General features: G+C 41.6%; 1 protein-coding gene across 6 annotated transcripts in view; it reads left to right on the forward strand.

Moving 5' to 3' along the window:
- Positions 1-5750, forward strand: part of ASAP1 (ArfGAP with SH3 domain, ankyrin repeat and PH domain 1) — a 148575-nt gene extending 142825 nt beyond the window's left edge. For all 6 annotated transcript variants that reach the window (XM_027645560.1, XM_027645564.1, XM_027645562.1 and 3 more), the window contains 2 exons: positions 1062-1184; positions 3072-5750. In XM_027645560.1, coding sequence (XP_027501361.1) covers positions 1062-1184; positions 3072-3146 — 198 coding nt within the window. In that variant the 3' untranslated portion in view covers positions 3147-5750. The remainder of the gene's footprint in view (positions 1-1061; positions 1185-3071) is intronic.
- The last annotated feature ends 5444 nt before the right edge of the window (positions 5751-11194 follow it).

Genomic DNA, 11194 nt, shown 5'->3' on the forward strand with positions numbered 1-11194 from the left:
ACAGCAAAGAGAAAACTCCCTAGGAAATTTCCTCTGTGAAGTTACTTCTGGCTCAAATTCCTCTAAACCTGCTGACTTTTTCCTTCATAGCCCTTCTGCTTCTCTTCTCCTTCTGCTCTTCTTGGGTATTTGTGCTCTTACTGTCTGGCTACTTCTGTTCAAAGAAGGAACTGTAGCTTTTGAAGAAGTGTGGGTATGAAAATACAGGAATATAAAGTAGCAGGAGTGTTTTGCTGTGCATATTGCTTACTTACTCTACTTAGAAATAATTTAAGTCCTTTTCCCTGCTGTGAGAACCATATGTTTGGGGAGGAGTCCATGGCTGAGGCTTTTTCATATGAATTAGCACTATGCAGCAAAGGATGACCTAGAAAATACTTGGACTCAGAATGGTAGAGCTGTGAGAGTATCGAGTGTGAATTGTCATCAAAAAATAGTACTGCCATCTGAAATTAAGGTACTTTTAGTAAGAAGATGCTAACATTTGGATGGAAAAATCACTCAAAAAATAATTCTCAGTCCTGTAAGCAGATCTGAAATCAAAGAATACTGTATTTTTGCACTAGATTCAAACCAAAACTGTAAGGAATACTGGGATTTCAATGCAGCATTTTCCTCAGCCCTTACCTCTCTTGTAACGTTCAGAGGAGACTGGATTTCATTTTCTATTCATAGTGTCTTTTTGATGAAGTATGTATTAAAGGGGAAAGAGTGTGTTAGGAGACTGGAACATCATTTAAACTTTCTTCACTGGAGGAAGCAAACGTTGCTTAAGCCCTCTTAAGCCCTACGTGTTAAGCACTACACATGAAATTCTGTAGGGAGTTTTGAATCATGAGAAAAAGAAAACCTACACCTGTGTAGGTAACTTTTCATTTTATTTTTTTAATATCCTTGTTGAAGCAGAGGTTTTGTATTTTTATGTTCCCAGTTGCAGGGAAAGCAATCTATAGTTTTCACCTTCTTGTAAAATAAAACACAACTTAAAGTCAAAATTCATATTATATATATTTTTTCTCTCCTCCTCATGTCCTTCATCTAAAACTTCATTCTATTTTTAGGGGAAAAACAAAGTTAGGCGAGTGAAGACCATTTATGACTGTCAGGCAGATAATGATGATGAGCTCACATTTGTTGAAGGAGAAGTAATTATTGTAACTGGTGAAGAGGACCAAGAGTGGTGGGTATGTATCTTTCCCTTTCACAGTTCCACATAACTTCTTTATGACTTTTATAGGAAAGCCTTTTTTTCCAAATGTGAAGGGTTTGCTGCTATTTTGTTTTGGTTTTTTGTTTTGTTTTTCCTGAGCTAACATCCAGCGCTTACCTTAAACTCATATGAGCAAAGACCCCGTTTCTCTGGCAGGGAGAGTCTGCTAGAATCTTCCCCACTGGGTTTGGCTTTGTTGCTGGCTCATAGCAGCACATATTTACACATGTCCCTCCCTGTAATGCACACTAGCCTTTCATTAAATGAAGAAGTGGTGATTTTTACTCTATCTAAAATGCTTTCACCCTTCATGAAAAATGAGACATGTAATGATCTTCAGTTCACTCGAAATGTTAAGTTATACCTACAGAAGTTGCTGGAATTCTGAAAAATATCTTGTAATTAATTCTATAAGCTGATAGTTTTCCTCCTTAAATGAAAGGCAGATAACATCTTCTTTGCCTTCTTCCTTCCCATGCCACTGGTTTATACCATACTCCCCCTGTTCTGGACTGCATATTGTTTGAGTGCTAACACCAGGTTTTTCTCAACCCCACATGGAGGCTCCAGTCCTCCCTTGACACTCCACCTCATGTCCCTAAAGCCCTGATGCATTGTACTTCCCTGCTGAAGAATTGTTACTGAGGAAAATGAGACAGATGTCATCTGATAAAAACAAAATCTAATTGCAATGTTGCCTGTGATTTCCTAATCTAAGTGCAGCATAACCTTTGGTGTTTTGTTCCCAACTACACATTTTCCTCTCACTCATCATTTAAGTATGGAAGATTTTCAGCTGAAAAGCTGGTATCAAAAGCTGCAATTATCCATGTCATCCAGCCCCTGATTACCGTTGCATTAGTTGCTGAATCTGTTTTAGGACCCTTGGGTACAGGCCTGACAAGTTCCATGAGGCACTCCAGTCTGAGTGTTTCTGAGAAGGGAAACGAGGCCTGTTGACTCATATGCTTCAAAAATTTGGCTCTCCAAGAGGAAATGGCCAGCCCTGCATGTTTCCCCTTCCCATTTTGTTAAACTTGTGGAAGAGGAAGGAGGTACACCATTATTCTGAAAGCAGTGAGCAGCACTGTAGCAGGGTGAGAAGAGGGTTATGTGGTCAGTCAGAACTGCTGCTCCAGTGTTATCAGTTTGAAAGTTGTTTGTGATTATGCACTTCAAACATAGAAAGTTCTTATAAAAGCATGTCATTATTTTTTTATTTCTTTAAATAAGTTTCTTAGCTATTTCTTTATAAATTATCATTATGCAAAACATGTAAGAAATTGTACATGAAGGATACTTAATCAGACAGTACTGTGATTTATTATGAAAACTAGTATGCACCTAAATCATTAGGTGTCATGCTAATTCAATAAGAAAATAGCTGGGATTTTATCACCTGAAGTAAGGGAAACATGCAGATTATCATAACTAACTTCACAACTGTAGCAGACATTTCCCATCAGTAAGATGTTCAGGATTTATTCAGTTAACTAAGATAAATGTTTTCAGAGATGTGACTGAAACTCAGCCTATCAGACAAAAGAAAATCAGGCTTCTGTTTTGGTGAGATTCTTTAAGTTCTCTGAGTTTGTGTGTAAGTTTCCAAAAATAAAAGATGGAGTTCTGTTCTCTTTAGATTTAATTGGCTTAATTTGTCTTATGTATATATATACTTGTGCAGTTTCATTTTGTTCCTTTACACAAATTCAAATGTTAACTAAGGTCTGCTTCAAACTGTCCAAGAGCTTGCAAAGGCTCTGTGAGCAGTTCTGCTGCTTTGAATGAAGTAAATGCAATCTATGAAGTCTGTGTGTTCACATGCACATCTACATTTGTACATTCTTCTCCTGTGTTGCAGATTGGCCACATCGAAGGACAACCAGAGAGGAAAGGGGTCTTTCCAGTGTCCTTTGTGCACATTCTGTCAGACTAGTAAAAACAAACAAATCCTAAACTTGAGCATTGCACATTCTTCATGCAAGACGGGCTTTTTAGCAAAAGCGAACGCTGCTGCCTCCCTGTAATCCTGTGCACAGTTGTATATATAGCTGCTGTTACAAATTAAGAATTCATTTAAGTTTCACCTCATGAGGTTGAATTATATGTATTGTAAATATACTGTGTTATTCTGCCTTTGCCAGTATTATGGTAGCCTTGGAACCTGGCACGCCTTATTGGGTTTGTTGAAGCCATCCTCGGCATCCAGCACTTCCATCCCTGTCCGTGCTGTCCCACTCGTATGGACTGCCAGCTTTCCAACATAGGTGGTCTCCGTCAACCTTGTAACTGTACAGAAATGACTGTTCCTAATAACTTGGTATTCTCAACATACAGTTTAGCAGAAAAGTTAGGATGAGTGAATGGTTTTGGACAATTTAAAAATCAGTCTGTAGTTCATAAGTGTATGCAGTTTACAGCTATGAAACCCACTTCGATATTTATTTAATATAGTGCTCAGTTAAGTGTAATTATGAAGACAAATATTCACTGACTTTACAGATAACAGTAATGTTTTACAGTGTGCATACAGCATTTCATGTTTATATTATGTGAACCTATGCCAAACTGTGATTGCAGTTCCCCTGTGATATTACCTCACTATAAAAAGTTACAAATTTATTTCATCTGAAAACTTATTTTAATGAAAATTAGTCATATTGTTCTTTAGTAGATATATGTGAAATTTGCTGGTTTTTTTCACTCAATTCTTAGTAACCAAGGACTTCTAGCAAATGTTAACTGTTGACATTGTGCATGCATTTAGACGCTTACTTGAAACCTGCCTTTGTACAAAAGTAGTACTGCAGTCATATAGCTACATTTGAGGAAAAGAACATTTTAACTTAATTGCTATTCAGATTAATGTGAGCTTGCAACAGTATTTGTTTATAGCTAAATTGGCTCTTTGAAAAATGATTTTGTGGGGTTTTTTTCCTCTGTCTTCAACCTTGCTAAAAGTTAGTTACCTAAAATAAATTTTTTAAGTGGTGATATAAGTATAAATTTAAATTATTTTTAATACTCTCAAAAGCGGAAGCTAAGATGACCTCTCATGCATTTGATCAGGCTGTTAATGATAGAGCTCAGATCACAAGTATCAGGCTGGTTTTCATAGAGTTCACTAAACTGTGACAGTGATAGTTGTAACTCAAAGCACCAAGTAACAGACATGCTGTTATAAAGCTAATTTCTAACGAAATCTTTGGAAGGCTGCATTTGACCTGAAGTTTCTTGAAAGCTGGTATAAAGTTGCATTGCCAGAAAACACTTCAACATATTACTGGAAACTTTAATTTCCTGTGTCACTTTCAACATCATTTTTCATCTTTTGAAACATCATGTGGTTGTGTTTTTCCCATGGTTTGTCTGTAGCAGGTTCCATGACTTTCATATGTAGTTTTGTATTACTTGCTTTAAATGTTATTTTGGCTTCAGTACCTCGTGCTGCTATTTCAAAGCAGATTGCCTTGGCTGCATGGAAAGATTTTCATTTCATAAAAGCACATCTCAGACTTCCTGAGAGCTTTCATTTCTAATACAGTTTTACAAGACTGTAGTCAGTGAATATTTAATTCTGTTTGTGGTTAATTTAGAAACAAATATCAGTCTAAATCCCACATGGAAAAAAAATGCAAATCATCTATCAACTGTTAATGGTTTTATCATTTATAAAAAAAATTATTTCAAAAAAAAAAATATGCAATGAGTGAGCGAGCCTGCTGGCATCTAATCTTCAGTATTACCAGCTCCAGTATTTCAGACTTTATTCTGTTTTTTATGGAAAGAAAGTCAGGTTTAGCATTTATTTAGCATTCCATTTTATCCATTACTACAATGTTTTAAGTTGCATTAAAGAACAAAACCTATTCACTTTTGTGGTCAATTGTATTTTTAAGTGATCTTGAAATAAACTGATAAATGCAAATCATATAAAGAAAACCTAGGCATGTAAAATTATGTAGAGTCAAATGTCTATTCTTTTCTACGCTCTTTAAAATAGTATACATATGCATTTTATAAAATTAAATGAGTTCCATCGGGAACAATAGTTCTGTTTATTCTGGCTTATTGTGGGTCATAAGAAATCTGAAAATGTATGATATTGATTGAGTTTAAGTACAGTATTATATTTGAACTCAATGAGCCACTGTTTGCAATTTTGTATATGACATAGTATTTGGAAAGTCTAAATCTTTATGGAAAATTAGCTGATAAAGGGTTGGGGGGAGGGGCAGGGGAAGGTGCCCCCAGAGGGGGAAGTTTGCTCTGCAGATGATGTCTTATTTACTGTTGAACAACAGTTGCTATTTATTTTTTTATTACATAGTACATCAACATGTACAGAAATCAGATCTGGTCATGCCACTAGTTAAAATCTTGACTTCTCATTGAATGTTAAGGTAAAACATCAGTACACATGTCTATTCACATGTATTTAATGTGACAGTTTTTGAGTACTGTATGTGTTAATTTCTACTTTTTTAATATTTAAAATTGCTTTTAAATAAATGTATTCAGTTGATCCCAGATATCTGAACGAGGCCCTTTTTGTCAACTGGAATATCTTCTAGGGAGAAAGTCTGAATTCCAAACAGGTAGAACTAAGACACTTGAAATGTTTTCACTTGAATATAAAGCACTCCTTATATAATGCAATTAAATGTGTATCTCTTTAACAGCTGTTAAGTATGGATGCAATTGCCTTTATCTGGAAAACTTCACTTACTAAAGTTAGCATCAAACCACTTGTTTTGTCCATGAGTTTCGATTGCTTTCTCTCTGGCTTAGCAGGCTCTGCAGGAAGCCAGTCCACTCTGTTTTGTTTTCCACAGCTGGCCCATGGGGTTGAAAGGAACTGCTCAGCATGGCCCATTCTGCCTAACAGCAGCTCTCACACCAGCTAGAGCACTGCTAACCTTTCCTGGATGGAGTGACCTTGTTGCCTAGAATTTCGGTTCCAACCCAGCTTGCAGAGGTTATTTTTTCTCCCATCCCTGACTCAGTTCTTGCATGTTTCTCATGTAAAACCCATTCTTGTCAAAGCTGCTCTAAAAAGAACAAGTCACTTGAAATTGCTAGAAAGCAACAAGAACATCCTTTAGCCAGAGGAAAAGCTGGAGTGTGGAGCTATCAGATCTGGTTTGTATCAAGAACAGTAACTGCCACAACGCAGGGCTCAGGAGACTGCTGTGGAAAGAGCTTCTGCAGCACTGAATTGTAGTGCTGGAGTGATGACCCACCATCACAGAATATTCTGCTTGGTTAGTTTGGGGCCTTCAATTTTACATAAGGATGAAGTATGGATGTGGGACAAGGGAAGAAGTCTTGGTAAATATTCTGCTCTTGCTCAGTTTCTACCATGTGACAATATTTCAGATAACAGCATTCAGAGAGCCATTGATTCCAACACCCTCAGTTCTCTGTCCTACTTGTATTACATGTTCTTCAGTGACATGTATTGATTTCCTTTCCTAAGTTAAAATTGAGGTGGATATCTCATATACTGTTTGGAGCAGAGAGAACAAGACAAACGCATGCCCAGAGAACTCCCTTGTTTAAAGTTTCTGACTCTTTGCCCTTCTGCTGGCAAACCTAAAGCTCATAGTTAAACAGAAAATAGGTAATCTATACCAGTGAAAGTGGTGCAAATCTTAAGTACCAAGGAATGAAACTCAGAAATAGCTCCCTGCTGCACAACCAAAACAGTCCAACCCTATAAAGATGATTTGTTTTCAGATGCTTCCCCCTCCCCAGGGGGGGAGTCCAGACTGTCTAGTTCTGTGTGACAGTTCACCTGACCATGCTCCACACCGTTTCATGCCACTCACACCCTAGACTGTGAACGCTCCTATGCCATGAAACCAGAATACGACAGAGGAGCAAACATCCATAAGCAAATGAAGTTCAGCTTCAGACCTTAAGTTCTTACAGATAACTTCTCAACTTGAGAGTTTAAAGCTCTTGGGGATGCTTTTAATAGACCCTTTAGCCCTTCTGAAACACAACTGGGGGCTTTTCAAGTGGATACAAAATGCGCACACATTGTAAGATGTTTTCATCTATACAGCTGCAAGCCAAAATTTTTCTTATCTAATACAAACTAACTATTTCAAGTTGTCTTGAGGATACTTCTAGGGCTATACATAACATGATTTACAGCTCTGTCATCTGCCCAGGGAGTGCTCAAGTTTCTTTTCGAGATAAGCTAAGTGCTGTTTGTCAACTCGTGCACAAAACCTGCGCGTCTCGGCTGGTTCTGGTCAGCTGCTGTTGGGGTAACAGTAAAAACGATAGTGTGTCACAGCACAGGCTTTGCCTTGTTCCTCTAATTTACAGAACAGATCCTGCCGTCTGCATGAGGCGGATGTCTGCTCCAGTCTTTTTATAATAGTGGGGGCAGGGGAGGAACAGTTTGTGACAGCTGTCACATCTGCCGAGCATGTCAGAGAGGAGGAGAAGCTGATCAGCCGCTTGCTGCAGCACCTGAAGAATGTTTCAGACCAGCTTTAAGCTTACCTGGAACTTCAAATCCAGTGTTAATTCTATTAATGCTGTTCCTACCATTTTGGCCTTGGTTCTTGCAGTGCCTCATCAGAAACATCCCTTCCCCTTGTGCTTGTTGCTTTTTGTTGAAAGGCTGTGTGGGTCCAATCCCTCATGAGGATTTCTTTTCCCCAAGGCTCGAAGATGGGTTTGTGCTTCAGTTACTGCCAGAAATTTAGGAATCTGATTTCTCTTTCACAGTCCCATTGTGTAGATAAATCACCCCTGAACAGTCAAACTCAGCTACTCTAGAATGGCTGTTAGAGGTTGTTTTATTGTCTTTATCTTTGTTCACTTAAAAGCAGTAACATTACACTTGATTTTTTGGTAACTAATTAATTTCCCTAGTCTTTTCCCCAGGGAATGCTCCAGGAATAATTTACTTACCACTGCCAGTAAACTTACAACCTTAAGTTTGAATCTGCTCTTAAACCTAGTTTAATATATTAATGTTTTCATCTTTCCCTGCTCTCACATCTCTGCTACAATAAGTGTCAACAGTGCCTCTGAGCTGGAGTTCTTAGTGTTTAAAATTCAAAAACTTACATATCTGAAAGGACTGAAATGTGTTCCTGAACTTCAGACTGAAGTAAAGACAAGCTGCCTTGAGCTGAACCTGCACAGGGGAGGTCAGCAGCTGTTTGGTGGTTAAGCAGGGGTTTTGCAGTGATTTTCTGTTGGAGTCTGCAGCCTTCTTTGGTGAGCTGGTGACACCTGTGGCTACACGATGCTTGAGACACCTCAAAGCAGACATTTTTTCAAATTAGTAAAGACTCTACTGCCTGTAATCACCTGTCCATACTGCAGGCTATCCCATCCATGGCTCCAGTCCTACATATCCATCTGCCCTAGCCTTCCCTGTCACTGTAGGTTTTGAATTCAGAGCTGTCGCCCTACTTTAGCAACTCTAGGCAGGAAAGCAAGAGCCCCAGGTAGCTGAGCAGTAAGTGAGCTGCAGCCAGCCCTATGCTTTTATTTCAGCTGAGACTTATTATTGTGTGGAAACCCATCCAGGAGCTGGAAAAAAGCCTTGCGGAGCAACTCCATGACCATTGCAGCAGTTCTGACTTCTGTGGATAGAATCATGAGGATGAAAGGCAGATCTGTGATCCAGGATATTCCTGAGTCTCTGTCCTCCCTACAGAAACTGGGGCAACCTCTGCAGAAAGAAACAAGAGAAGAAATGCTAAACCTGCCTTGATAGGTTGCACAGAGCCTGCCTGAAAGGGAAGTTTAGCATCTTGGACAGCTGGAGAACAAGAAACACTGAGCTTCATCTGAAGTGAACTGACACCAACTGATGCCGGAAGACAGGGACTCCTGAGTCTTTTGCAGGGTGTAGGAATAAACATCAGCTCTACATGTGCTACAAGGTGGAGGTGGGAGAAGAGCAGGGGATGAGGACCATCACAAACCACAACTTGGACACCCTTGAAAGAGTAAAAACAACTCCATCATTGATCAATCATAAGGAATCAGCAGCTCTTCTTTGAGCACTGCCTATAGATGGGCCATATATTTCCCTCAGACCTCAAGGTAATGCAGACACTCAAGTGAAGTGAAGGTCTCTTGTCCAGAAGAAGCAGCAAGATCTTAGCAAACAATAATTGGAGGGGGAAGGCAGCAGGGCAGTGAGACCATCTGGTCAGCATTATGCAAGTAGCTGCTGTAGTAGCTGGGCCCTGCGAAGGAGCAGAAGGCACCAGATGTGCCCAAAATCCTGTGAACAGGAGCATTTAACTGTAAGCATGGAGGTACTGCTGTCCTGCCAGAGCAAACCCTGGCAGCAGCCCCATTCAGGACCTAGGTCCACCTTAGATGTGGTTGTGGCACCCCCACCACCTCCTTGGAGAAGGTCTGAAATGGTTACCATGCTTAGGGACAGATTTTGCACAGGATTGTCCTTTAACTCAGCACCTGTGTTCCCAGGCGGGTCTGTCTGGATGAGATGCTGCTGGGTCCAGCGGAAAAGCTCCTTCTGTTACCCCTTCCCTGCCAGGATGCACAGAAATTTGAGATAAAAAAAAAATAAAAAATTTGGAGTTGGAAAACTCCTCTCTACTTTGAAACCCTTGAGAGCAAGACTTCACTCCTCTCACTTGCCCATGGCACCGTTCTGCCTCAATATTTTTAATGGAAAATGCAGCCCCAGTAGTGTTTATTTAGATGGGTGGCTGCCAGGGGTCATCGCCTCCCTCTCTCTCTAGCAGGTACCTGCTCTGCCCATGATCCATAGCTTTGGCTGCTTGCCCAATGGACTGTTAAAGAAGGCACTGATTGTAGTACTTCTGCATAGAGGTCCTGTTACCTGTGAGACTTCTCAGCACCTCAGTGGGCCTCACTGCTGCCCACATCTCCAACTGCTTTGGGCCAAAGACGGGACTTGTCGCTGTTTTGGCCATTGCAGCAAGACCTGTGCCATGACATGGGGCCGCGGGGGCAGCAGAGTGAGCTGAAGCATCACAGCCCCCTGTCAGCGACTGACAGTAAAACCAGTCAGCAAAATGCCATTTAGAGAAATTACCTTAAGACCTGTTACCCCCCATCTAATCCGTGTCCCTTCCTGAAAGGGATTGATGGTGCAGGAGAACAACAGCATCTGTTGCTGGAGGGAGAGCTTCCTGAGGAGCAGATGGGGCCGACGCGTCCTGGGGGGACCCTCACTCCTCCTGCAACCAAGATGTCATCAGTTATCAACAGGATGGAGAAGATGGAGATGGAGAAGAAATGGAGCAAGGTGCCTCAGAGATGTCAAAACTTCTCCAGGCTCTGAGTGCAGCTCTGGAGTTTGAAGGAGCTCTTGGGGTTTGAAAGAAAAATTTGGCCTTCGTGAGTTTTTTCTTTAGCTTGGGATGGTCTCACAGGCAACGTCTCACTGAGAGTGATTTGGCTGCCAGGCCAGATAACCAGGCCCTGACCACAGCAGGGACCAACACCTGCATTTGGAGTTGCCAATAGCCCTGTCCCCAGGACGGTCACTGAGGTGCCTTCTCTGGGCACAAACCCACAGCCCCAGGTACCTCCCGAGCCAGGGTAGCTCCAACAGAGATGGTGGAGATGGTTGGGTTTGGTGTACACACACTTGGAGTCTGCAAGGTGCTCTGGCATGTGGCTGGACCCTTCCCATGGCAGCAGAGCCTCGCCCGCGCTCTGCTGTGTCCTGTGTGTGCCCCCAGAGGGCAGGGCCATGTCTGACTCCTCACGAAGGGTCCCTCCTCACCCCCCGGATGGATGCGGGGCCTGAGGCGAGGGCTCTGACCTGAGCCCCATCCTTTACCCCCGGCCCGGCGGGGTAAACACCCCCCGAGTGCCGCTGCCCGGGGGGAGCCGCAGCCGCTGTTCCCGGGGCGGTGGGGAGGGCGGCTGGGGGGGATCGGGGCCGGGCGCGGCGAAGGTGCCAGGGCCGCCTCTCCCTCCCCCCGCGCCGCTTCCTTTTAT

Source organism: Corapipo altera, unplaced genomic scaffold, assembly GCF_003945725.1.
Source record: "Corapipo altera isolate COAL_440 unplaced genomic scaffold, ASM394572v1 51, whole genome shotgun sequence".
Taxonomy (NCBI): domain Eukaryota; kingdom Metazoa; phylum Chordata; class Aves; order Passeriformes; family Pipridae; genus Corapipo; species Corapipo altera.